Raw genomic sequence first — 27,143 nt, forward strand, 5'->3', positions numbered from 1 at the left:
CGGCCCGCCCGGTGCCCGCGGTGCCGCCCCGGCCGGCTCAGGGCCGCTGAGGGCTGAGGGGTGAGGGCCGCTCAGCCGGCTGGGAAACCTGCGTGGGAGGGACAGCAGAGCTGCGCGCCGGGAGCCGCGCTGGTGGGTACGGTGCTACGGGGGTGAGTTCAGGAACGGCGGGGGATCGCCGGCAGCTAGCGCGATGACATCTCTCAGTCGTCTAGCGACTGGTTTCACACTTGTAACAAAAAGCATGTTTAGTTGCTGCTGCCCAGTTTTACTAAGCAATTTTAAACATTGAGGATAGGTCTTCCAGTCTGGAATGATGCCGTGGGTCTGCAGGCTCATACTGAGGGGGAAATGGCATGTAAAGGACGGAGGAGAATGAGTTTTCAAGGAAGCTGGGGAGTGTCTGGTGAGGTCTGGCACCAGTGATTGCTGTGGAAGTTACAAGCTGCAACAGAGTAGAGAACCAGCTGATTAGGAGGAGAGAGCTTTTTGTCTATAAGCAGTGGACGCTTGATGGAGATGGACAGTGGAAGATGAAAAGAGATGTGCTCTTGATGGACTGAAATGATGATCAGTAGCCCTAAATTAGAACTATTGTGAAGTCACCATGAGATGAACTAAGTGAACATGAGTTTTGAATTTATCAACACGTGTTCATACGTAAGGTGCTAAAGGATTTTATGGGCAGAGCTCCTAAAATAAAATTATTTTTAAAACAACAAAAAAACCCCAACCAAACAACACTCGAGAAGATTTTACTGGGAGAACTTTTCTGTAGTTTTTATAGAAGGTCATTGATTTGAGAAATTTCACTGTCACCAAATGGGCTTTAGAATATAGTTGAAAAATTACATATGAAGTTTACCCATTACTGGTGTCTGAGAATAGGACTTCATTACATTGCCGTAGGCATTCTCGTCGGCTCTGTCTTCTGCCTCTCCCAGCAAGGCAATAGGCAGGGTCTCCACTACTTTATGTTGTACATCCTGTTCTTAGGAAATGGATTCCTGTGCCCCATTGTTTTGAGGTACCTCCCTGCCATCTGCATGCAGCTGCCTCCTATCAGGGCACCATGCCTCTGGAGGACTTTTGCTGGAGATGTCCTACCGTGATCTTCCTAGGGATCAGAAACAGGACACTCATGTGAAAGGAGAGAAACATTTTCCCTCCAACCGGGGTGTCACGACCCACTTGGTAGGGTGCTCAATGTTCTTTATGACTTCTCATCAAGCTAAACAAACACACCAATCCATGTGTTAGGGAACTTTTATGTCATACTGTATCATCATCTTAACTCCATCAAATAGCCAGCTATTTAGTCTCCTAAGTGTTGACTAACAAGCCCTTAACTTTTACAACAAACTTCAACAAGCTCCCAACTCACACAACAAATTTCAGGTCTCAGAAGTATAGGCTAATGAACTCACAATTTAAGATGCTCCCAATCCTAACAAATTTCGGGTTCCCTAGTGGTCTGGATCAGGGGTAAGAGAGGAGGAAGAGACAGACCAATCCACTTTCTTTTACAGTTTATCTATCTGGTGCACATGTGTTATATAAAACAGATTTTTTGTACTCTTTTGTTCATGCATGCAATACTAAGCCCTTTAGAGCCCTCCAGGAAATGAGGTCTGTGGGGATCTTGGAGCCCCTTGTAGTGAGGTGCCTTGTAGTGGGGGACTCAACCTCTGTCTTGATGCAGGCACACTGAGCATGAGTCTCAAGGCAGCAAAGAAAGTTGGCTTCATACAGCACTGCCCCACCTCCACAGGACCCTCTTTTACAGTCTCAATTTTCCTGTCACAACAGTCAGAATGTTTGAGACAAAACATGCTTACATGCTTATGCCTGGTTTTTAGCGAGGGGAGTAAGGTAATCTCCCAAGCTGCAGATCCCTCATGGTGTGATTCATCCCTGAGCCTCATTTGCCTTCATTTCCCTTCAAACAGGGAAACATGGAAGATGTGGCCTTCAGAAGATTACTAAAGGTCTGCTTATTTAGCACCTAATCTTAGATGCTTCACAAGAAAGACCAAGAATTCACTGGCAGCTTTGTGTCTCAATCACAGGTACTCCCACTTCTGGTTCCTTAATGGCCTGCTGGAGAGCCTCCTTCTGCCACCAGGACCCTACTGTTTCCACTATAGATGTAACTTTTAATGCAAATAATGAATAAGTAAGTGCAAAAGATAATATTTGGTTTTAGGGTGAACTATGTACACATGGGTAGCTCCACACAGTTGTCCTGTGAAAACTGCAGAAGGCTGCTTGGGGTAATTTGTCTAGAGCTTGTAGGGATCACAATCCCAAAGTGCTGGCTATTTGGTAGCACAACAACAAAGAGGCAAATTAGTTTTTTTATGTAGGATTTCTCAATGTATATATTTCTCAATAAAAGTAATGTAAGAAAATTTGAAATTCATATTCAAAATATTTAATGTTTTGGGAAATAAATTGATTTAGGCATTGGTAGCTTGCCTGTGACTTTGCCATTTCAGTACTTATCTTGTAGAGACACAGTGTGCAATATTTAAATAAACAAGGACAAACATTTACACTTCTAATACAATACATAAAGCCTATACATAGTCATCCAGAGGATGTGCTCATAAACCTCAAAAAGGCAGTCTCTTGCCATAACTCACAAAAGCAAAATACATAATTATTCAATACACTGCCATTCTATGAGTCAAAAAATCTGGAGGAAAATTTGCCTTGATTGGAACTTATGTATGTGCGTGTGCGTCATGTCAAGTGACAGTTTCATGCATGTCCTGGGAGCTGTTTCCTTACTTCACGTGCTCAGTGTCTGGACGAGTATCAGAAACAAAATCGTTTTTCTTCAAGGGCGTGATGCTGGTAATGTGTTAATCATACGTTTGGAAAAATAGGTCATGTAAATTCCAGTGTAATGACTGTGTCTTTATATTTTTAAGGTTGCCAAAAAAAGAGGGAGAGAGGTTTTCAGTATGCTCTAGTCTGACAGCCCTCATTAAACTACACTGCTAGAGGGGAGTTGCTGCTGGCACTTGATGCATGAAACTATGCTGTTCTTTGCCAGTTGTACATATTACAGTATTTGACACCATGAAAATACCAGACTAATTTGGGCACTGGCAGATTTCTCACTGTCACACTTAACACTGTAAATAGGAGGGATTTGATTTAAATAGGAAGGATTTTTGATTAGAAAATTATGTAATAGAGGCTCTTTCAAGTATCTGTGTCCTTCAAATTTTTCATACAACTTTTTCAAACAACACCATAATCACCTATTATATATGCTGTTGGTTTGGGTTGGGTTTTTTTTTCCATTTCTTTTCCTCTCCTTATGTCTACACTTGGCTTGTTTTTACTTGGAGTGGCTTGAACATACAGCATGTAATCTGTGCTGTTTGGCTAAAGTGATTGGTCTGGTCTTCACTGAATACTTTAGCAACAGATTTCCATTTTCATTTCTTTAGTGCTGCCTTCTTAAAGTAAAAATAATTTAGTATGTTTTTGCTTTTGTTATAAATCACAATAAAGTAGCAATATTACCAGAGTGGAGCCATAAAGAACAAGGAAATGCCAGTCCCTTATAATGTTTCTGATTATATACAGCAGACATCTACTCAGAAAATTGTGATTTCCTTTTTTCTACATTCAAAATGTCTTTCTAGTTTTAAGAAAAGTTAGGTTTTGATTTGCAAGAGCAATTTGCAGCTAAACTTTTGGCTTGAAGAGCGTACTGGTGTGGCAAGAAAGACATGTTTAACTTTGCCAATTTTAAAGACTTGTTATTACTTACAGTAACATGTTGAATATACAATAAAAAATACTGTAGAAAAAGGCCTGAGGAATAAGTGTGCATTAAAAATTAATGCCTGCTGTGGTAAATCTGAAATATGCTACTTTTCTAGGAGCTTAAGGTACAGTTTTTATCATTATTCAGAACTTTACTTTGGACTATTAATATAATAAAGCCCTGAACTATCATAGGTATTTCCCTTCCTTCCTTCAGAAATGAGAGATGAAAAGAGTCCTCATCTAGTTCCTGTAGAAACCATTTTCATAAAAGGTGATCCAGTCCCACAATGCTGTAATCCTCTTCCTTAGGAGCCTTCCACATTTCATTGCCAGCTTTAGGTTTCACTTACCATTGCAGAAACTAAAGAGTGTTAGCTATCCTTCCCTATTTTTTAAAATCTATTTACCTTAATGCTGATTTAAGATGTTTAACTTGGTTTCTTGGAATGTCTCTGTCTCTTGTTAACATTACTTTGTCCATGATCTTAGACTTTGTGTTCCTACAAAAGATAACTCTTCCCCTCTGCCAGAATGTGATGTCTAAAGTAGAAATTTAATTCCTTAAGAAAAAAAAAAAAAAAAAGAGGGAGAAGTTTTATAAAAAGAAATGTGTGCAGAGTATCTCACATATCTGTCTCTTCTCCACCCATCTCCAGATTTAAGTCAAATGCATAGTGAATGTTGCTGTTTCATCTCCATGAAGAAACTCCATATCTGGCTTCTATACTTGCAGGATATTGATCTTCTGTTCCATATAGGGATTGATTGCACAGTTAACTGAAGAAACAGGGAGGTATCACTGCAGTAATGTTAGTTATTTCACACATTCATTTTTTAATTCCAAATAATGCAGATTTATTATATCTATATTAAAATAATGCCTCAGTTCCCTCTATACAGGGTTCTATTTCAGCATTAATTTAAACAGGAAAAAACAGTATTTAGAAGCAGCAGAAATCTAGATCGTTAAGGCAGATTTTGCCTCACTAGACAATAGCAAATATTCTGCTGATATCAATAGAATTGCATTTTTAAGTAAACAGGTCACACCTATTCCAGCATTACCACTAATGAATACTAAAGAAGTCACTTAACATATCAGTACTTTGGTTCACCTATCCATCAGTAAATTATCAAAGGAGTTTATAACATTACCACTGAAGGTTAATAGTTGCAAATTTTCAAATTCTTGTTTCAATGCATGCTAGAGCAGCATATTACTAGGCTTCATTTAAAGTACCTGCACTTTAATGAGGTACTCCAGATATATTGCAGAACAGAAATAAAATTTTCTCATTATACATGTTGTGCTAAACATCTCCAGAATATATGAACTATAAAGATGCTTGGATTTTAGGAAAGGAGGTGTAGAGAGATAATGACAATAAATGCTATTATCCAAGAACTGAAGGATTATACTTAATTGTATCTTCTCTGCAGGCACAGATGATGAGGCCATGCTTATATAGCTGACAGAATCCTCACTGCTACAAGGACCTTCTGAATTTGGAATAAACTCACACTACAGATTTGATTTGTGGTGAATCTGATTCCTGTATTGGATGTTCTCTGCTCTGCTGTTTTTATGATTCTGATATGTCAAATTCAATAGATACCAAAAATCCACCCTAATCTGTTTAAACTGCAGAAAATGAGAACAAACAATCCTTAATATGCCACCTTGGCATATGATAAAAAGTAATAAGCTGACTTTGATTGTAACTGTCATGTTTTTATCTGTTGAATACCACTTTATTTTTAAAAACTGCATTGATCTTATCCTATGGTAAATTTAATATCAAATATCTTAGAGATCTGCATATTTAAATGGCTTAAGAACAAGATTAGCAGTAAAATTGCATTTCTGTGTTATTTTTTTTTAAAACTGATTTCATGTATATCACTGCAGGAATTAGACCTAACAGGAAAAAAAATGAATAATTATTGATACTTCTGCAACTTCTACTATTCCCAAAATGTTTTGTTAAAAAAACCAAAACAACAAAACCATGGGGGATTCACTTGATACATCTACATCAAACAAAATGCAACAGCTGTTTAACTATGCCATGCAATAACACAGAGTAGGTTAATAGGCAGTTACTATCCACCTGAAATTGTAGGAACTTTGTCAGCAGGGTGCTGTTACCTAAACTAGAATTTGACCAGGATGTGAAAGTTTACTTATTGTTTTTTACAAAACAATTATATTCTGCTGATTAAGATAGAGGACACTTCCACGGAACAGTATCATTAATGGCCTCCATTCATTCGTGAAGCCACAGTTGTAAGAACAAAACTGCCCCTGGATGGAAAATCTCCAGGTTTCCAATCCACAAGGTATCTGCCTTCAGGCAGTTGTTAAGAGGACAGGCACAGTTGCAGAAGAAATGTCATTGATTTTGAACTGGGCTAAAATATTCTATATTAAGATGGAATGAATATAATTCAAGAATTTGCAGTGACACATCAGCATTTTATGTTCTTGGGCAGCTGAGCTTCTCCAGGGATATCTTACTAAGAGCCAAATCCACAGCATAAGTGATAGCAACTGAAGCCAAACAATTCCATGTTGGACTTCATCTTCACTAAGGAAAACTTAGGGTAGAGGCAGAAAGGAAAAGAAGCTTGTTTCATTTAGTTAGAACAATACCTCGTTATATGTATTAGATGGTTAAAATAATCTTATGCTCCTACCTGTTTATCTTCATCAAGATAGCATGTAATAACTACAAAATACCTTGTTCATATTAGGATTTTATCACTTTAAGGCACTCTATATCTCCTAAAGTAAATATTTTCCTTAGAGCAAAAGAGATGCATTTCCTCAAATATATTAATTCCCAAGTTTACTTAATGTACACATCATCCTGAGATGCAGAAATAAACACTTGGAAACAAACAATTTAAAATGTCATTTGAAAGAAAAGGCAAAAAAAAACCCCTATCTGTTATTATTTTCTTCTAACTATGTAATACCATAAGTAAAATTTAGTGGATGTATTTTTGTATTTTATGGGTTTTGTAGTATCAAGTTATCAGTCCATTTACTAAATTATCAGTCAATTTTTACTGTACTAAATTCTGGGAAAAAAGTAATTCTTCAGTGATTCTAAATAAAAACTAGTACTTTCATTCTGCTGGAAATTTCGAGATGCCTTGTTTGCTCCGATTCAGAAATTTTAGATGTTAAAATATTGGACCTTGTTGCCGGATTTCTAAGTAGATCTAATATTAAGTACAAGCCTGAATCTTAGGCAAGTTCCAATCGTTTATTAATGTTGCTCTAATGAAAAAATGCTTTTACCTGTCAAGACAGACTGTACTCCATTGCCCATGCAGTTCATTTACCAGAAGTTAATTGCTTGCCAATCACAAGTGATTTAAGGACCTGTTTTCTTCACAGTGACTGACCTTCAATTAATGTAAAATTAAAACAATATAAAAATGTATTTTATTTCTTTCCCAAAATAACTTCATAGAGGCCCTATTCTCAAGTACAGAGATGTACAATACATGTCCTATTGAGACATAAATATTTTACAAAATTTTCTGATACCACAACCCAATGGCTTCAAAATTCTACAATATATAAATATCTTGCAGGTATCCTGCTTAGTGTCAGTTTACCTCACCATTTGTTGCACAAAAGCTGCTAGTTACAGCAATCCTTGTGCTTGACATCTGTTACAAACATCTGTGGATTACTCCAACTGCTTGTAAAAATAAATTAGGGAACTTGTTATGGTCTAAATCCACGAACAGTTATTAATTGGACTTCAATAACTTATTAATTGGACTTCAGTAACTAGTTTCTGAACTTGAACTTGAACAACATGCCAGATGTCTTATGCTGAAACTTGAAGCCAAGGAGAGGGGAAAGGGAGCAGCAAGTCAGTGATGTGCATGCTGTGTAGACTACCATTTTTAAAGAAAATTCTTTGTTTATTATATGCCTCTTTGTAACTGTCACATGATAGAATCTAATTATTTAGCTAGGAAATAAACAGATAGCTGTTTGGTTGTTGCTGAATGGGGAAGGCCTTCTTTTGCTTTCCTGTAAATTCTGACCTCTTTGGGGTTTTTTTAGTCCCTTTAAAATCCACCTATCACTTCTATTTTTTAACATTTCAGACTCTCTCTCACTGAAAACAGAGCCACATTCTTTCCCAGTGAATAACACCAGCAACAAAAGAAACTCAAATTTAGAAAGCCACAGGCCATCTTACAGTTTCAGCGACATAAAAGGACAGTTGCTCCTTCTAACAGGACAGTCTACAGTTTCCAGTTTATTTAAGGACTAGGCAAAAATTAGTTAGCTTGTACCTGTCAAAATCATGACAATTCCAAGTTGAAAGAATGAGGGAATCATATCTTAAGACAAGCTCCACTCCACCCTGTTCTAGCTTATGACATTCAGATTGGTATCTGCAACCTGATACACACAATTCAGGATGGAGCAGAAGTGGTGTCATTTGGATCTGGGCCCATCTGTAATAGACAACTTATTAAAAACCCAAACAAACAAACAAGCCAACCCTAAACAAAAACAGTTGATACAACCAGCATGAAAACATGTTTAAGCTTTTTTCAAATAGGTGATCAAACACTGAACTCTTTAAACTGCTTTATTCCTCTGATTATATTCCCCAAGACCTGGAAGAATGAACAAGCTAACTTAAAGGAACATTGAAAGAGGAGTAGTTCATCTTTTCTGTGTAGTTCTTCAATTTCTGAGTTGGGCGTTTCTTCTTCTGTACAGTGGTGATGGTTAGGACACAAAAATGTGTACCTTAAAACTCAATAAGTTTTGTCTTTGTCTCAGTTTTTAATATGAATGAGCCTATTTTCTATGTACCAAAAAAAAAAAAAATTAAATATACTACATGGTAGAAGAGTAGAAAAGAAAAAGGTATACTGTATATTACACATTCAATAGAACAAATTGCCAATTACCCTCTCAACCATTGTGCTGGGTTTGGGTAGGGTAGAGTTAATTTTCTTTGCAGTGGCTGGTATGGGGCTGTGTTTTGGATTTGTGCTGGAAGCAGGGTTGATAATACAACAGAGCTGGTTTTGTTATTGCTGAGCAGCCCTTACACAATGTCAAGATACCTTCTGTGAGGAGGCTGGAGGTGCACAAGGTGTTGGGAAAGGATACAGCGGGAGCAGCTGACCCCAACTGACCAAAGGGATTTTCTAGATTATACAGTGCCATCCTCAGTATTTAAAGCAGGGGGAAGAACAAGAAAGGGGGGCACATTTTGAGTGATGGCATTTGTATTTCCCAAATACACGTGCTGAAGCTTTGATTTCCTACGGATGGCTGAACATCTGCCTGTCCATGGGAACTGGTAAATGGATTCCTTGGTTTTCTTTGCTTGTGTGTAAGGCTCTTGCTTTACCTAGTAAACTGTCTTTATCTCAACCCATGAGTTTTCTCACTCTTACCAATCCAATTCTCTTTCTCATTCCACTGTGAGAGAAAGATTGAGCAGCTGCGTGGGACTTGTTGTTGGCTGGGGTTAAACCACAACATCCATATACATGTTGGTAATTATTTTCCTCAGCAGCATTATGCAGTTTGTGACTCTGACATCTCTTAAAGACACGTGTGTTTGGACTTTCCTAGTTATTTCTGGTTATATATGTACTTTTCAAATTCAGCAGTTATAAAAGGCACATACAAGTAAATCCATATCTAAACTATGTTTAAACCCATTAATGGAATGAAATAGAAAACAAACATTTCCATAATTTAAGCTTGTTTCATTCATTTTTCAAAACTGTACACTGTCAGGTTCACTGCTTTAGTGACTGCAGCCACTATCACATATATGTTCTTCCCAGGTCTCAGCAAGAAGACTAACCATGCAGCATCAGAACAGTAAGCAGGACACGCATACAGAAATTAAAGCTCCCAATATATTTTGATGTAGCTCTCTAGTTGACCTGAAACTTCCCTTCATATGTAAACAGGGGGCAAAAGAAATCCACAACAATCTTCATTTTAACTTTGAATTTTAATAGTATGCGCTATTTTTAAAAATCTTCTCGCAAGTTTGTTCAGCTAGTTTCCAAAGAGATTATTATAGTGGCTGTTAAATATGGAAAGCCAAAATCAAAATTGAAAAGAGCCTTTATATAAAGTAAATAGAACTGTAGGAGTAACTCACTTTAAGATATATAACAGAACACTTAATTGTATTGTTCTTAGAATTTGGCTTCTCCAGTTCATCTTGAATTTGGCAAAATTGTACTTCCAGATTACAAATAAGATATTTAAAATATACTTACAATTCACTCAGCGCTATTTATTTCACCTTCTATCTCTGCATTTTTATTTGCTCACATGAAACTTCTACTTCCCAGCCAGCTGCAGATTTTCTACTACATGTGTTCATCTTTGCTCATTCCATTTCTTCTGTTCATTCATACCTTTTCCTGAGTTCCCATTTCCCGCACCCAGCAGCAGGTCAATGGACAAATCTCTTAGAAAGGAACAGAGAGACAAAAACCAAAATAAGGCGTTGGTAATACAGAAAAAATATTACTGCAAATTTGCTTAAATTCAGGAAACTATAGAGGCTTTGGGGGTTTTTTTGCTGATACATTTTGTCAGCATTTGTGTACTTCTTTTAGTGTTATTTTGTACCTGCTATATGAAGGAGCTTCCTTTAGGGGATTTAAGGATCTATTGCTTTCCTCCCCTAGAAGTAACATTATTCTGTTCTTGCTATATTCAGAATCTGATAGACTTGTCAACATGTTTTTTCATTTAAATCGAAAAATTCATGCCTAACAGTGCATCCAGGCAGCTGAATGATACTGAAAATGGATGAAAAATATGGTTCACTCCAGTTTTCTTCTGGATTAGAGGTGGCTGCTGAGCAGATCTTGAAGGTTTAAAAATTGATTAAATATAGGTCAATGGCATTTCATAAACAAAACCTAACTACATCTAAAACAGTGACTTAAATGTTCACATGGTGGCTAAAAGTCTTTTTCTGCCTTATTAAAGGACTTAGATAAAGGAAGTTTACAATTTTAGCAAGTGCTTCCCTGAAAATATAAATTATTAGGTATAAGTATGCAGTGTCTGGAAGATAAAAAGCACAGTACAGATATATACTTAAGAAAGCAAGTGTTTATGTGCTTGATACAGTGTAGTTATAGTATATTACACAGAGTACACATGAGCTGCCTTGCCAAATTCAGATAGCCTATAAATAGTGGTATTACATGCTGGTGAAATTCTAAGTGGATACCAGTCTACTTTACAAACAGTAATTCCTCTGCTGGCATTAGTATCACCTTCATTGATCACTCCATCATCATGGAATTTTTTTATATTGCACCATGAAGAATTTTTGGCTAAAAATCTGTATGTTATTAGCACAGTTTTTATATTACTAAGCATTTTTGCCAAGACTATACTTTTCTCATTTCTCTATTTACTCGTGCCTTGTCTAGGTTACTCTGGTTTTGTCTATTTGATATTCTGTGCTCTCTTCAGACACCAATTCAATGTCTGCTTTGTCAAACACCCACACAAGTACAGGCTCAAAAAACCTTATTTAGCATCTCTGTTGCCACATATCCTGAATTTAGGAAAATTTTCTTCCACTGATGCTCAGTATTCCCTGCTGCTGGATCACTATGTTGTCAGTGTGCTGCTACTGTCATGCTGGCTGATGATCTGGATGTGAACATCCAGTGCATTAACTGAAGTAGAATTGTAAGGATGAAGTGACTGGAGCAGCACAAACCAAAGAAGTAATTCTATTTCATAAATTCAAATGCAAATTGTTCTTTATGAGGGTTTGAAATTCCAGGTTTCATATTCAGGTTCCAAAATGGCATAGTTGTGTAATGTTTTAATGATTACCCCTTGAGCCATTCATGGAACACATTGACTGGATCATCATTAGTTGCTCCCCTAGTGCATAAACCTATATGATCAATATATTTCCTGACTTTGTTCAGAGGCAAACTATAATGATTCTGTAGCTTACACAGTCATACATACACACACTTCAATGCTTCCCTGTGTTTGACAAATGCAACCCTTTTTTAAGCCTCTGAATACACCACATAACCTATCCATCAATGTGAAATGACCCCATCATTAGAGCACAGCTCTGAGGCTGCACATCCATTCATCAAATGTCTTTCTTTGACCATAATGGTAAATTCCAAGTTCATATTAATTTGTAAAAATTCATATCATCCTTTTCCTTAGTGCGAACAGCAGACATATCTGTTAGAAGAATTAGCAACAGCAGCATCATAAATACAGTCAATACTTTTCACAAAAGAGCCTCTTAATCAGAACTTGTTAGTACCACACATGTTCTCATTTTTTAATAGATCATAGGATAGTTCTTATTTAAAGGGGCAGAGGGAGAAACTCATTGTTTTACCTCCAGAAAACAGCTGCCATGGGCTAAATATACTGCCAAACTTTCCCAATTTTCCCAGTAGTATTTCCTCTACGCAGTCCCATACACTCAGAATTTCCCCAAATCTGCCTTGTTATTTGAAAAATTATGAAGTGAATATAAAGAACCATGTGCTACTATTAAAATGAAGGTGACTGCAAATTTCCTTGCAGCATGGCTGGGACAAAAAAAAATATCTCAGAAAGACTTCACAGAATGGAAAAACTGAGTTTGAAATGGACTTCTTTTAAATGACCTTCAGCTGATGACATAGCACTGTCACAACCACATCTGCTGTCCACCAAGTATTAGAGACAATAAAAGGATAATGAAAAACACAGGGTATTCTTGAGTATGCCATAAATAAAATAACCTTACTTAATAAAATAGTGTATTACCTAGCTTCATTATTAGTGGTCTAGCTATAGAGACTGTTTATAAATTCAGTTTACCTGGGATCAAATTTACCTAATCAGAACCTGTCCAGTAGAAACTAGAAAATTTTGAAGAATAGTTGATCCATCCATAGCTTTTCTTACAAAAGCCTGGAAAAAAAAAATCACCATGGAAGTAGAAACATTTGACGGGTGAAATGCCTAATTTTTTGCTGTAGAAACTTATCAATGTGACTTTTCAGAAATTATTGACTGTGACAAAGAAAACTGAAGGTTTTGCAATACGGTGAAAGCAAAGACATATCTTCTGGACAGAAAGGATGATAAATGCACATATTAAATATATTATTGGAGAAAAGTAGACTTGGTTGTCAGAAATGAATAGGTGAAAACATGTGCTTTGGACACATCAGGAGCAGAGATGGAAATAACCTTGAGAATGTAATTATGGAGTGAATGGTGACAAGTCATCATAATTGAGAGCAGCTAGAAAGGAGGTGGATAGATGACATGCAGTAGGCTGCTGTAACTTCAGTTTCTGAATGTTCAAAACTAGCAATAGATCATGGAGGCTTCTAAAAATTCTCCTGTGAAATCACCAATCTGTAGGTGCCAATAAATTGATTTTACTTCATTTGCAGGCAAATGAAAGAAGCGCAATCATTCTGTCAATAGAGTGGTTTGTAAATTAAAAGTGTATTCATAAATATATATTTTTTCACAATGGCTTAAATGTTATGTACAGTGACAATCTTCACAATTTATGAATGAATATATAGTCTTGAGATATATATATATAATGTATTATATATATAACATATATATATGTGTGTGTGTGTGTGTGTATGTATATGTGTGTATATATATGCTGGGGAACTAATGATTCAAGAGCAGCCCTGTGCAAAAACCATTTGGGGATGCTGGTGGGTGAGAGGCTGGACATGACCCAGCTGAGCAGATTCTGCACCTCTGCTCTGCTCTGGTGAGAGCCCACCTGCAGTGCTGCAGCCAGCTCTGGGATTCCAGCAGAGGAAGGACACTTCTTGGAACTGCTCCAGAGAAGGGCCATGATGATGAACAGAGGGCTGGAGCATCTTTCCTGTGAGGAAAGGCTGAGAAATCTGAGGTTATTCAGCCTGAAAGAAGACTCCAGGGTGACCTTGTAACAGCTTTCCAGTACTTAAAAGGGACTTACAAGAATGATGGTGACAGACTTTTTAGCAGAACCTGTTGAGATAAGACAAGGGGTGATGGTTTAAAACCAAAAGAGTGTAGACTTAATCTAGATATAAGGAAAATATTTTTTACCAGGAGGGTGCTGAAACACTGAAACAGGTTGCTCAGAAAGATTATGAATGTCTCATCCATGGTAACATTCAAGGTCACGCTGGACAAGGCTTGGAGCAACCTGATCTAGTTGGAGATGTCCCTGCTTACTGCAGGAGGGCTGGACTGACTAGATGACCTTTAAAGTCCCTTTCTACACTGACTATTATATAATCCTATGATAACTGCCCTATTTCCAAGCACGATTCATAATAAAGACATTTTTAGGCAGCACATGGAGAACCCCTCCTTACCAAAACTAGAGCAAAAATAACATTTAGACAAATCATTGCCAGGGAACAGTTTGAAAAGAGTTTATCATCCATACAGGATTTGGTCCTTCCCTTTATTCAGAACTGGTACTACTCAATGAAGACTCAGTGACCTGTGGGACTCTTCCACAGGAACACTTTGTGTCTCCATCTGATTGTCTTTATGACATAATACACATAAGTCCTCCTGCCCCCTTTTTTTTATAGATTTTATCTTGGCAATATAGAAAATGGGAGATACACAAGTCCCTGGTTTTCTGACAAAGCTCACTTCCTAGGCTATTCTAAGAGTAATTTCACTGTAAATATCCCCTGGAATGGTACACCTTTTGGAGCTTTTTCATTATAGCAATGCACATTGTTAAGAAACTCACCTCTGACCCACGTCAATTTACAGCAGATGTAAAATACATCAATAATTAAAACAACAGTTAAAACAATTAGGTGGTGTTATCAAAGATATGTTATACTGCAATGACAGATATTACTTACTGCAGTTCACAACACAGTGTCATGTCTTAATGTCATTGTTTACTTCTTAGTCATTGTTACTATCCATGTTTACTGTATTAATAAAGACCTGAGGAGAACCACTAAGCAGTTCCTGGAAACATGTGAGCATAGCTTAATTTAATCAACATGAATTAAAGGATTTTTCTGTGCTTCAAGTAATCACCTCGTACTCTCTTCTGTTTCACCCAAAAAGTGTTTTGTTCTGAAAAGCCCGTGCTGAATTATTTTCCCTACCAGTAAAAACACATTTTTCCTTTCTTGATCCTTTCCTAGAACCGGTCCTATCACGATACAAAGAAAGAAGCACCTCACAAGGTTGCCCCACAGGTGTTTGGCAGCCTTTATTTCAGTTTTTTTATGAATAACACTTGCAATCGTAGTTTAAAATATAATCAAAACAAACAAGAGCAGATCGGAGCAAATACATTCCAGTAAAAGTAATGTGAGTGAAGGTAATAAAATTCTGATGCAAACAGTAAAATCTGGGTAAAGACTAAAGGACTCAGTCATGTTATTAGACAGAGCCATCCAGTAAAACCCAAGGGATCATGTGAACCTGGCTACAGCTGAACAAGCACAGTCCAAGTCAGATCTCAGCTGCTTGCTGAAATTAGAAGGGTGAAGGTCAAACAAGCAAAAGCAACAAACCAGACACTAGCTGCTGTAATTGTATCTGATAAGAGCAGATTTCAGGACTATTCAGATTAAGGAGTACCACTGGTCAGATTATCTGAACCTTTTATGTTTTTACATTCTGAAAATGCCATGTATATATTCAAGCTAATTGGCAGTTAAGTTTTCATTCATACGTCCCTTAATTGGGTGTGATATCAGAACTACATGCTCCTTTAGAATTTCAAATGGTGGAGAAGTACAAATCCCACTGCTTCTCTTCTGAGAAAAGATAGAACTACTGCCTAATCAGCCCATGATTACAGAATTTGCACCTACTCTCAGCCACTTTGCTGATATGATTTGTCCAAGACACTCACTCAAAACACTACATATCTGGCTAACATACTGCTGACTAATCATAAAAGCAGGAATCTTGTGTGAAGTCCTTGATAGTCAGCCTTCCACTGATGCCTTTCAAGACTTTCTGTGTTATTCTAACTTCATTGTTTATCTGAAATCTGCAAGAAGACAGAGAGGTCTTGGTGCACAACCAAGAGAACTTCAGTGTGGGGATTGACAAAGAACTTGAGTAAGATGAAAAAGAATTTTAATTGAATGAGCAAACCTTGCCTGGCACTCTGAAGTCAGATCTTTGAATTGCCTTGTCTAACTACATGCTACCTTTAATGTACATATTCCTTACAATGCAAGACTTTATCTTATTCTTTGGTGAATAAGAAAAGTGATTAGAATGCATACTAGAGGATTTGCACTGTGTTTGTCCTTAACATAGACTAAAAGCAAGTTGTGGGAGAGTAGCCCTTGACCATTACATTCTTAGTCCTACTTCACAACTCATTGTATAAACAATTCTAAGTAAAGACGGTGTAAGCTTGTGAAAAAAAATCTTGTTACTACAAGATTACAACAAGGACCTATGATATTGTAGATCACACTAATGATATACAGAAAACAGTGCTTTTCAATAACAGCTAAAGAATATTTGAAAACAAATATTAAAATCCATGAAGTTCAGAGACTTAGGTGAAATTGCTGGAATGCAATACCTGTAGTACTTCAATTCTGCCCAAAGAAAAGTCTGCCTAATATCTTTCTAGCTTTATGTTTGGTTCATGAAAAAACCTTAGCAACAGACTCTTTAAATTTATTTCTTGCATTATTTTTACTGAATTAGATTCTATCTTTTTCTATTTAAACTGAAACGAGCTCATATAGGTTTTTGATATATACTTTATTTAGTTACAGAATAATCTTCCAGGATTTGTTTCTAACTTATTATGCTAAAAGAAGTGTATTAAAAATAAGGAACCTACACCAAATGGTTTATATTAGTAATTTGACTGGAGAAGGAAATACCTTACATAACAAATTTAAGGATAGAAGACCCAAATGTGTTCAATGTATATTAGTTCTGACAGTGCATCCTATTTGATTGACAACAAATTAAAGCTGATAGCTAGTCTGAGTACTTCAACGTTAAGGCAAATCTAAATGGCCCCTTTAGTTTAGATTTGGAAAAAAAGATTACATGCTTTGAATTGGCTTTATTTATTTACTAAAATCAGTACAACCTTAGGGTCACCTGTCTATTGTGAATGCCCAAATCCATTGATCCTTAAGACTGGAGAGAATAATTTAATCCAAGTCTGGATTCACAGCCAAATTTAAATGCCTGGTCTGATGACACCCTTCTAAATTTCAAAATCAGTGTCTGAGATCCTCCAGGTGTTCATTGCAACTCTCAGTTACTTTCACTATAATACTTCTAAGCTGGTTTCATAGAGGCTGTGGACATTCAAGGCTTTAACTCCCCTAGGACAACACTGCAGGGAGACAAGGAACACAAGTGTAGGAGAGCAATTTCCTACTCACATGCTATTACACCCAAAGCTCCAAAGAGCTTCTCAGTCTTTGTACAATTTCCACCCACATCTTATAAAGCTGGAATTTAGCATACTTCACCATAATCTTACTTACTTACCCCCTTCCCATCCCCTCACCCTCCTGCATCTTTCCTTCACCACTGCTGGGCCATGCTAGCCACCACCCTGCTGTGCCTAGCTACCTGTGCAACCCCCATGGAGAGAAACATCCCCCCATGGAGACTGGTCCTGACCTCCTACCTTCAATTTGCTCTCAAGAAAATCCATTAGAGATTTCCAAAATAATGAAAAATAATACTTTTAGCTAGTTTGAATAACAAAAATAACAGCTGAAGACGCGAAATTAGTCTTCATCAGCTAGAAATCATCTTTCAGCTGTCACATACCTTCTCTGAGCAGTACGGGCATCTAGAACACATTTCATAGCCACCTACACTTCAGACAGGGTACATACTGCAGATTCAAACCAGACAGATATATCCCACTTTGCTATTGACTTTCCAGACATACCCCATCCCTTGGCAATATGAATATTAAATTACAAAGACATTTTGCACGGAAGGATTTCCTGAGTTGGCTGGCGAGGGCTCCTTTGGTTTGCATATTCAAGTTTCTCCTTAAGATTTATAATCAAAGTGTCGACACTGCCTTTTCCCCTCATCTGCCTGAAGAAGGACTGCTCACTCTCTCCTGCCACCGCACTCTCCGTGCCACCCCACACACCGCTTGTGCACACTGTCTTCTCTATCACGCTGACCAGGCCCCAGATGCCTGAGGGACCGGCCAGAGGAGCCCGCGCAGCCATGAGCGGCCCGGGCTCCGTAAGGAAGCAGCAAAGTAACTCTCGCCTTCCCGCCCTGCAGCCAGGAACCCGCAGGCTCGCTCGCTGACACTGCCGGTAGCCGGGCATCGCCGCTCGGCGCCAGCCGTGCCCTCGCCGCCCCGGAGGAGCCTGCCCGGCCCGGCCGCTCCGGGGCTTTAGGCGCCAAGCTGAGGCAGCACTGAGCTGCCCGCGCCTGGCACTGCCCTGCACCCTCCGCGGGGCTCCACGCGGTGCCAGACTTCCTGAGGGGCCTCGCCCTCTGCCCGGGGCGGGGGCTGGGGGCTCCTGGCGGGGCGTCGCCGCCGGCCGCGGGCGGGCAGGGGAAGGGGAAGGGGCGGGGGCGGCGCAGAGGCTCCTCCCGGGCTGCGCTTCCCTGGGCGGGCGGAGAGCGGCGCTCGGTCCCCGCGGCGCACGCTCCGCCCGAGCCTCCCCCTCTCCCGGCCGCCGCCGCCGCTGCTGCCGCCACCGAGCCGCTCCCCCTCCCCCAGCCAGCGCTCCCGAGCAGGAGCTGCCGCGCCGCGGAGCAGGAGGCGGCGGGAGCGCCTAGGGCAGCGGCCGGCGGGGTGGCGGCGGAGCGGCGAGCACCACCCGGCACGGAGGCTGCTCAATGCTGCACCTTCCGGAGCTGCATGAGGTAAAGGCGGCTCCGGGTCCCGCTTCCCCCCGTGCTCGCTCCCCGCTCCCCACGGCCGCGGGGGTGTGTGCGCGGAGCCGGGGCTGCGGGGGGCTCTTTGTGGGCCCGGCCGAATGCGGGGCGGCGGGGCGGGTGGGGGGGGGTGCGGGGCGAGGACTGAGGGGACATGAAGTTGCGGGAACAAATGGAAAGTGGCGAGTGGCCGGGCCCCCTCCCCGGGGGGGCTCCTGGAGGCGCGGGAGGGTGGGTGGGGGGCTCTGAGGGAATGGTGGGGTCGCGGGGGGGTTTTGTTTGCGCTCGCCGCCGCCTCCCTCCCTTCCTCCCTCCCTCCCCCTCTCCTGTTGGCTTCTCTGCCTCCCGATAGTTTTGAGGCCTAACTGTTTAGGCCTTGTCTCCCGGCTCCGGGGCCGGTGTGCCGGCTCTGAACCACCCCTTGGGGCCGGAACGGCGTCCCCGGCCCACCCCCCGGGCCGTAAGGGGCCCTCGGCCGCGGGGTGTCCCTCGATTGGGCCCCAAATTTCATTGTAAAACCGTCGGCTGCGAACTAACAGTGTTGGGCTGGAGCAGCCCCGCAATGAAAGGAGGCGCCGGAGGGGAGCGGAGAGGCCCGAGTCGCGGGGAGCGGCGGCGAGCCGGGCCTCGCTCCCGCCGGGATGCGGCGGGGGCAGCGCTGGGGGGCGCGGCCGGCGGGGCGAAAGCCGGGGCCTTCAGCGAATTGAGGGTGAGGAATGGAAAAAGAGGGTTAGAAAGTCGTTTCTTTTCTGCTGAACTTTTGTTTTCTGACCGATAGAGGCCGGTAGAGGACTGTGGAGAAGGAAAGTTTATAACCAGCAGCGCCAGGATGGACTTCCCTGCTACCCAACCAAAACCTGCTGCCGACGGTAAAATCATCTACTATCCTCCTGGAGTGAAGGAGATTACGGACAAAATTACCAACGATGAGGTGGTTAAACGGTTAAAGGTGAGCAATTCTGACCACCACCCCCTTCCCTGAAACTTTTACTTGTTAAGGTAAACATTTTATCACTGGAATGGAGAATTGCCAGAGTTTTGTTGTCCTTCCTGCCTGCAGACCTTTAAGGGAATATGACTTCATTGTTTTTCCTCAAAAGTGGAGGACCCATTTTTCCCATTTTTTGTGATTCATTACTATTCTCTTGTGCATTCTCTCAATGCTGGAGTTGATACATTAACTGCTAATTTGTACATGAAACATATCCGCAGTTTAGAGGAGAGGTCTGAAGTAGAATCACAAGTAGTAATAACAGGATATGCTAGCAAAATGTTTTGGCAAGCTAGGTGGTGTTTTGGGTTCCGGTTTCTTATACTTTGAAGAAAGTATAGTTGAGTGGAGGAAACAAGTAGGCCTACATAAGGATATTTTTGATTGAAAAGATCACACTGTTTGTCGAAAACAAAGCTTAATTTCTGGAGTTTATGGATGCAGTTTTGAAATAGTTTCAAATGTAAAACCTGCCTCAGATTTTTTAACTTAGTGTAATGCCTACTTTTTTTTCCTATTTAGTATAATTGACAAAATTGCTACATTTTCTTGAGCGAAAGGGATTGTTAGAGAAGCATTTTCTCTGCTTTTTTGACAGCATCCTGGGGGAGTGTGAATCTTGCCTCTTTTTTACTTTATTAATCCCTTCTTCCGGTGGAAAAAAATTAAATGCTATTGTGCTACAGTAGGATTATTTCTTAAGTCCATGCTGAAAATAGATAATTAAGTTGCGCATTGATCAAATATTGACACAGCTCGTTTGTTAACACCATGGTCTTTGGACCAAAGGTTTTTTAACCTAGGATTTGGTCCTATGCCTAGGGTGGAGTAATATTTTTTAGAGATGGGAAATATTCTATCATCTGATAATCTGTTTCCTATGATAGCCGTGACTCCACAAAGACTGAAAAATAGAAATCATGGTCTCGACTGGTCAGTTAGTACAGGGAAAAGTTTTCTTTGCTATAAATGTGAGGGGAACATAGGCTTTGTGCTTTGTTTTTTAAGCAGCAAGGCACTGATCAGTGGCTTTTTTTCGAAAATGAGCCTTGTTGTCCATTTACAGTTTTGAAAATTATTGAATGGACAAGTTTTGCCTAGTATTTTCAAAACTGCAGTGGAATATTGCCAGTTACAGGAGAGGATACTAGAGTTGTGACTGTTTAGACAGATACCTCAGATTAAAGTCTGTGGAATGTAGAGGAATGCAGTTTTGAGCTGATCCTTGAAACAGGTATTTTATTTTGTCCAGTTAGTGGACTTGGAATGGTGAATTGTGTAATTCCTGTATAATAGGAATAATGGAACTTCAAAGTCATGTATACGTGTTTTACTGAATTCACGTGTTTGTGTGTGTATTAGACATTATTTCCAGGCTAAGAGCGGACTTCTTTTCTGTTGTTTTTTAATGAATTATTGTTACGGAATTCAGACAGCCAAAAAAATTTGAGAGTAACTTCAAATGGAAACAAATACTTTGCTACTGCACCTACTGATATTCTTTTTCTGTCTGAAATGACAGAGAAGGATTTTTTACTTACTGTATTGGTACTGTTTAATGTGAGTTAGAGCAATTTTTTTTGTCAGGTATGGGCTTTACTGAAGCATCAAGAAAATGGGAAGCACTGTACATTCTAGAGCTAAACCAACAAGTATATTTTTCTTTATGCTTTTATATAATGTGTATGTTCTTTATGACGTCTGAGCTTCTTTACATCAACCTAATTTACAAAAGCAAATTAATTTTGGTACATGGACTATTATGATGATGCTGTGCTTGAGATAGAAATGCTTGAAAAAGTTTTGTTAAATTTGTTCAAGTTTTCTTCAAAAGATAACTTTCCAGAACTTTAAATGTGACTTAATGATAAAAGCCAGCTTTAACAGAATGTACCAACTCAGGCATGAATCAGTTATTGAAACTGTCGATTTTTGTCTTCTTGGCCATGTGTCAGCCAAAGATTCTCTTACAGAAGGTGTTTCTTACAGAAAACTTGCAACTTAGAGTTTTGACCACCAGGATGTGGATCAGTTCCTGCAAATTTTTTTTTTTTTAGCTTGTTGAAGTCATGGTCAACTTGACTGGTCACAAATTTGTGTCCTTATTAGCAAGTTTTCTGGTATTGTATCTGTATTTTTGTGTCCAGACCTCTTCTTCTAATGAAAGCTTTTTTTATTATTGGAACTTGAGACGTTCTGGGCACCTGTCCCAGAGTGCCTGAGCAGCAGCTTTTGTGCCAAGGATTTTTAAAAAGAATGTTTTTATATCCATTCCCTCCTTCTGCTTGGGGTTGTGGGTAATAAAATGGAGGCCAGATACTGTCAAAGTGTTTTGATATGTCTGTATGATAACATTATTATTGTCCTGAAAATGAAAATCTTGAGAATTTTAAAATGAGCATGCATCTTTTGAGGGATGTAGAAAGGAAATGTGTCAGGATTGCATATGTATGGCAAATGAAACACAAGTTCATCAGGTGCTTAATGGAGTCAAAGATAGGTTCTGGAGTGTTAGATTACATTGATGGTTTGGTGCCTTCTTAGAGTGGGACGGTATGTGATGTATAGTTTCAGCTGTTGAGGAAGTGATTTTAACTGTTGTGCTGTGGCTGGGGTCACGTGTCCATTCAATAGATGCAAGTAAGTGTAACCAAACTAGGCAGCTAGCATGTAGCAGAGTGTTGAGGTTTACTGTACTTTTGACTACAAGATGATAAATTTTTTTTAGGTTAGTCTTTCTCTTTACAGGGCAGATGTTCAGATTATGTAGGGATTGATTTTAGAGCTGCAAGTCATATGCTTGACAATTTGGGTAAGGTGTTTAAAGGGGGATGGTATCTTTGATATAACCAAGTGATAAAAGGGGAAAACAAACAATTGTAAGGCACCCAAGAAGCCCTCCTTCAGTTCCAGGACCAAACCAGGACCTAAATAAAAATTGAGAGCAATTTTGTTAGCAATATTATATTTTTTTCCATAAGATAGTTGAGGATTGAAAGAAGTTTTAGAATCTTGGCATTTGCTTTGCTGCAAAGCTTCTTAATGACTATTGAATTTTTTTCAAAATTGACTGTATTTTACTGCCGTGTTAAACTGCAGAATTGTATATTGTTGTCAGTAAACTATTAAATCTCAGCTATAACTTTGATCACAAGAGAATGATAAAATATCATTGATATAAAACATTTTTAGTCATTATGAGTAAGATTAATCGTAGTGTATTTAATTGTCCGAAACATTACAAATAGCCCCATCAATTCAAAATGCATAGAGACTGATTTTCTCAGTGACTGACATAAACAGCCCTTGTAGGCAAAGCCAGATCTGCCACCAAAATATGTGGGGCTGTCATGTGCTTGTCCCATCCTCTGTTCTGTTCCTTCTTTACAAGCATTTTGATTTGCTGCGCACCTAAATGAAAGGGTTGACTGTGTTAAAACTTAGCAGGGCAAAAAACTCCAAACAACAACAGAACACCCACCCCTCTCCAACTAAGTTAATTTTAACCTGAACCCTTTTCTCATGTAATTTATCAGGAAAACTCACAAATACTTGGGCTGACACAGGGCAAAACCAACTTCTTTTTGTGGCAGTCCTGCCTTGGAGTGTTGAAGGAGCCTCAGAGTCAATTCGAATGTTAAAGTTAGCAAATGTTTTCTTTTGAGATAAGATGGGGACATTTGCATTGTTTCTGGAAAGCCATCATGCCTGCTAGAGTTTTTAATGTAAAAGACAGAATTCGTGATGGTGAGTTCAGATAAAGCTTTGTACTAAAAACTGTACAGTTTGGTTAAGTGTAAGACTGTAGGCAAAAAGAAAATACTTACAGTGTAGCATTTTCTTTTACCTTGAGATATCAGTGTAAACACAAATACATGGAATTTGTAAAATGCACATTTAAACAGACACTAAATATACACAAGTAAAAAAAAACTTCCTGAAACTTTTCAAAGGAAAAGAAGCAAAAAATTTATTTCAGCATAAAAGTTTTAAACACAAATTTAAGACAGAGTTTAAATAGGTTTCTGTGAAATTAAGTTTTATAGGTTAGGATTTAGTAAGGGAGATAAAGTTCTGTATCATGGCTGGGTTAGGATTCTGGTTTTTGCTTTGTGGGGGTTTGAATTTTGTGGGGGAATGATTGTCCTTTTGTTTTTCAATCAGTCCAGTAGTTTTGTTCTTTTTTCCATGGTGACAGGCAAGGCATTTGCTGTGAAAGTTGCATTTGATTTCAATGCCCCCCACACCCTTTCATCCTCTAATTCTTCCCCTGCCATGCCCACCCCAAGGCCTAGCTTATGATCATCTGGGGAAGTTAGCACTCCAGGTGTGCCTTGATGTCTTCCCTATCTGGTCCCTTGGCATTACTTAGTGATTATATGGATTTGTGCGAGAAGGAAACAAGCACCCTCCCTCTCCTTCTTTCCACTGTCTTTCTGTGTCTTCCTCTGGTTATCGGATACTGGCCCCTTTGTAGTTTTGTGGTTTGGCCTGTTGTGTTTCCATACCACTAGAAATAGGTAATGCTAACAATTTGTCATATGCACAGGTAGTTTTAGGCATCTGTGACATCATGTTTAAATTGAGAAAGGTTGCTTGATGCTATTTAAATGTTTTGGAATAGGCTGTCAGTGGAAAAAAAAGTTTCTTTTAACTAAACCTGATATTTCTGCGTAAGTTATTGGCTGTTCTCTGAGGTTGTGGAGTTAGATGGGCCTTTCATCTGACCTGGATTTTACCTAGGAAGTTACATTAAACAAAACTAAAAAATACAAATTAAAATGTCATCTGATAGAAGAAAATCTGTTGTGTCACCCACAAGAATTTGATATGTTTGAGAGGAGAGGGTATGTACATAGTAAGTGGGTTGGATAGTATATTAACTAATAAATGCTCTTTGCTGGCAAGTCTTGGATGACAGGGGTGACTTGCATGTATTTGCATGCTTATATTTAAGAATTGTAAGTAATTTTGTGGAGGTCATACAGCCAGGTTACAGAAATAATCCACAGTTAATTATTCTAATAATTTTAAACTTTCATTAATTGTATTTAACTGCAAACTGAAGTTGCAGTGTTCTTGAGCTATTGCTGGCCACATAAGCCTAAAGCCAAATTTTTAATTTGATTTTGCTCATAGTTTAATCTTTTTAATTAGTTTGAGTCTTGTAACAATCAAGTTTTTCATTAACTAGGACAGGCCACTAGTCAGAGAAGAAGAAATTGTGTTCTGATTTTTTTTTTCCAAATGGAATATTATCCAATTGCTTTGTAAATGTCCCAGTTTTTTCAGGCCTTAGAGGAACAGACCCTGTGGGCTTACCAAGTTCACCCAGATGTTACTGAATTTCAAACTGATTGATGATGACACCCTTTGTTTTTGTATCTGATAATTTTCTTTTGTTACAAGTGCGTCAGTAATTAATGGCAATTTCACATGTACAATATTATTCTAATGGTATCCCAGCAACACTAAGTTAAATGTATTGTGAAAGGGAAAAAAGCTCCCATTTGAAAGGGGGGAAACCCAAAAGGTTGTTGAATTAGAAATGATAACTTCTGATGTCTGACTGCTGAAATGGACAGACTAGTTCAGAAGTCTTTATGCCCTTATTTATTCTATTATAAGCTTCAAAGATTTTTTAATCTTATGCTAATGCTTGAAGTTTGTGAGGCATGTTAATCACAGTTAAGAGATGGGGAACTGAAGAGTTACTGAAAAGGAAGAAACCAAATCCTAATACCAGAACAACAAGCTGGCTTCATTTGTCTAATTTGGTATTTCTAAATTGTGACTTCTGAAGTGAAGTGTATTCTTTTGCATTTTATATGTTCAGACTGAAAGTTTCTTAGATTTCAGCTACATTTCTGAGCGCCCAGGGCTTCTGTAAACCAAGCATTATCATATCTCCTAAAAACCCCAGAAAATGACTAAATGTTTTCTGTGAAAACTGTTTACAGGTTGTTTTGCAAGCATTTTATAGAAACTTTGTAATAGGTGGGAGGCTGGCATGCAAATCTTCAGACTTTACCATTTCAAAATACAGTACAGAATATTAATTTTCTTCAAGTATTTTCCTTCAGTTACAGTATTCCATCTTTGATAAATAAGAAATGTAGTCTTTGAGCAATACTTCTCTACTGAATGACCTTGATTAACTCCAGAACAAGTTTTTTAATGTGAGTGGAACCACGTAATGGCTTCAGGATTTTGATTGTGGTGTTTCCTTTTGTGTATGTGTGTGATCTTACCAAGTACTGTATTAACACTGGTATTACAAAGACTGACTAGAAGTTTGAGAAGTACAGGATAATTTACCTTGGAAAAGAGATGATTAAGAGTTGTTGTGATAATAATAAATGACAAATTTCTGAGTTTGTCCCCCTCTTCTAAAATTGAAACAAACTATTGAATACTGAATATTACTTAGGGGCATACTGGAAGTCTGTGACAGACCAGAGCTCTACTGATGTTGTCTTCAGTATAAGTGACATGATTTAGTCATATACACTTTAGGTGGATATGCAAGTCAGTATGTATTTTTATGGTACAACATGGAAGACTTTTTTGTGAATTTAAATATTTTAAATAAAGTTTGGATACAAAATTTGTGACATACTGCATTAGTATCAGGACTTTGTTTGCTGTAGTTTGCAAAACAGCAGGAGCTTTAGCTGTGGTCAAGGCCTCATAAAGGAAGTGTTATTCTCTTACTAGTGATATGACGTGAAAGAAAAGCTATCCCTGGGCTTGCAGATGGTAACATGGAGATGACTGCTAGAAAGGGAAATCAGACATATATATGTGGTTACTTTTCTACCTTGTCTACTTGAATCAGTTCATACTTATTTTGTCTGCTTAATGTCAATGTACATCTCCTGCTATGATAAAGAAAAACAACAGACAAAATAATTAGCAGATCTTTGGTTCACAGTATATACTATAGCTGTTTAGCCATTTTGGTAGTTAAAGAAACCAAACTTTTCCGTAGTCCCCAGTCTATGTTAAACATTGTTTGTATCTGGAGGTTTTTTCCCCCAGACTGGAATATCTTGTTAATCACCATTGTTACCTAGAAATCTAAAACACATGCTTATTATTGGTGTTACTCAAAGCAGTGTGTGTTTTGCTGGCTATGCAGCTGCAGTAAACTAATGAACCGTATTCCCGCTGCTGTGCTGACATCAGAATTTGGCTGTTGTAAAGATCTCTTAAGCATGATGAAATACTGCTAAGGAGAAACAAAGATAAAATTGGCACAATGTAGTTGCTGCTCAGGAATGAAGATGGAAAACTTTCTGGTACCTGAATAGTATGGGGATATTCTAAACATATATTTTACTTGTGCGAGACTGAAGGTACATACTTAGCTGATGGAGGTGTCAGAGCTTCAGTGTTAGGATCAGTTTTGCAGCGGGGGAAAAATCC

General features: G+C 38.9%; 1 protein-coding gene and 1 long non-coding RNA gene across 4 annotated transcripts in view; both read left to right on the forward strand.

Annotated features, from left to right (window-relative positions):
* The first annotated feature begins 24 nt into the window (after positions 1–24).
* On the forward strand, positions 25–7,212 carry LOC108964019 (uncharacterized). Of its 2 annotated transcripts, none has more exons than XR_001992614.3 (3): positions 25–136; positions 2,070–2,176; positions 5,230–7,212. It is a non-coding gene; the product is annotated as an uncharacterized LOC108964019 (long non-coding RNA). The 2 variants fall into 2 exon arrangements; XR_001992610.3 differs by having other exon boundaries at positions 25–132.
* An 11,278-nt stretch (positions 7,213–18,490) lies between these two features.
* The window catches only part of PDS5A (PDS5 cohesin associated factor A), a 76,277-nt gene continuing 67,624 nt past the window's right edge, over positions 18,491–27,143 (forward strand). For both annotated transcript variants that reach the window (XM_050973924.1, XM_050973925.1), the window contains exons 1-2: positions 18,491–18,712; positions 19,503–19,673. In XM_050973924.1, coding sequence (XP_050829881.1) covers positions 18,686–18,712; positions 19,503–19,673 — 198 coding nt within the window. In that variant the 5' untranslated portion in view covers positions 18,491–18,685. The remainder of the gene's footprint in view (positions 18,713–19,502; positions 19,674–27,143) is intronic.

This window comes from Serinus canaria, chromosome 4, assembly GCF_022539315.1.
Source record: "Serinus canaria isolate serCan28SL12 chromosome 4, serCan2020, whole genome shotgun sequence".
Taxonomy (NCBI): Eukaryota; Metazoa; Chordata; class Aves; order Passeriformes; family Fringillidae; genus Serinus; species Serinus canaria.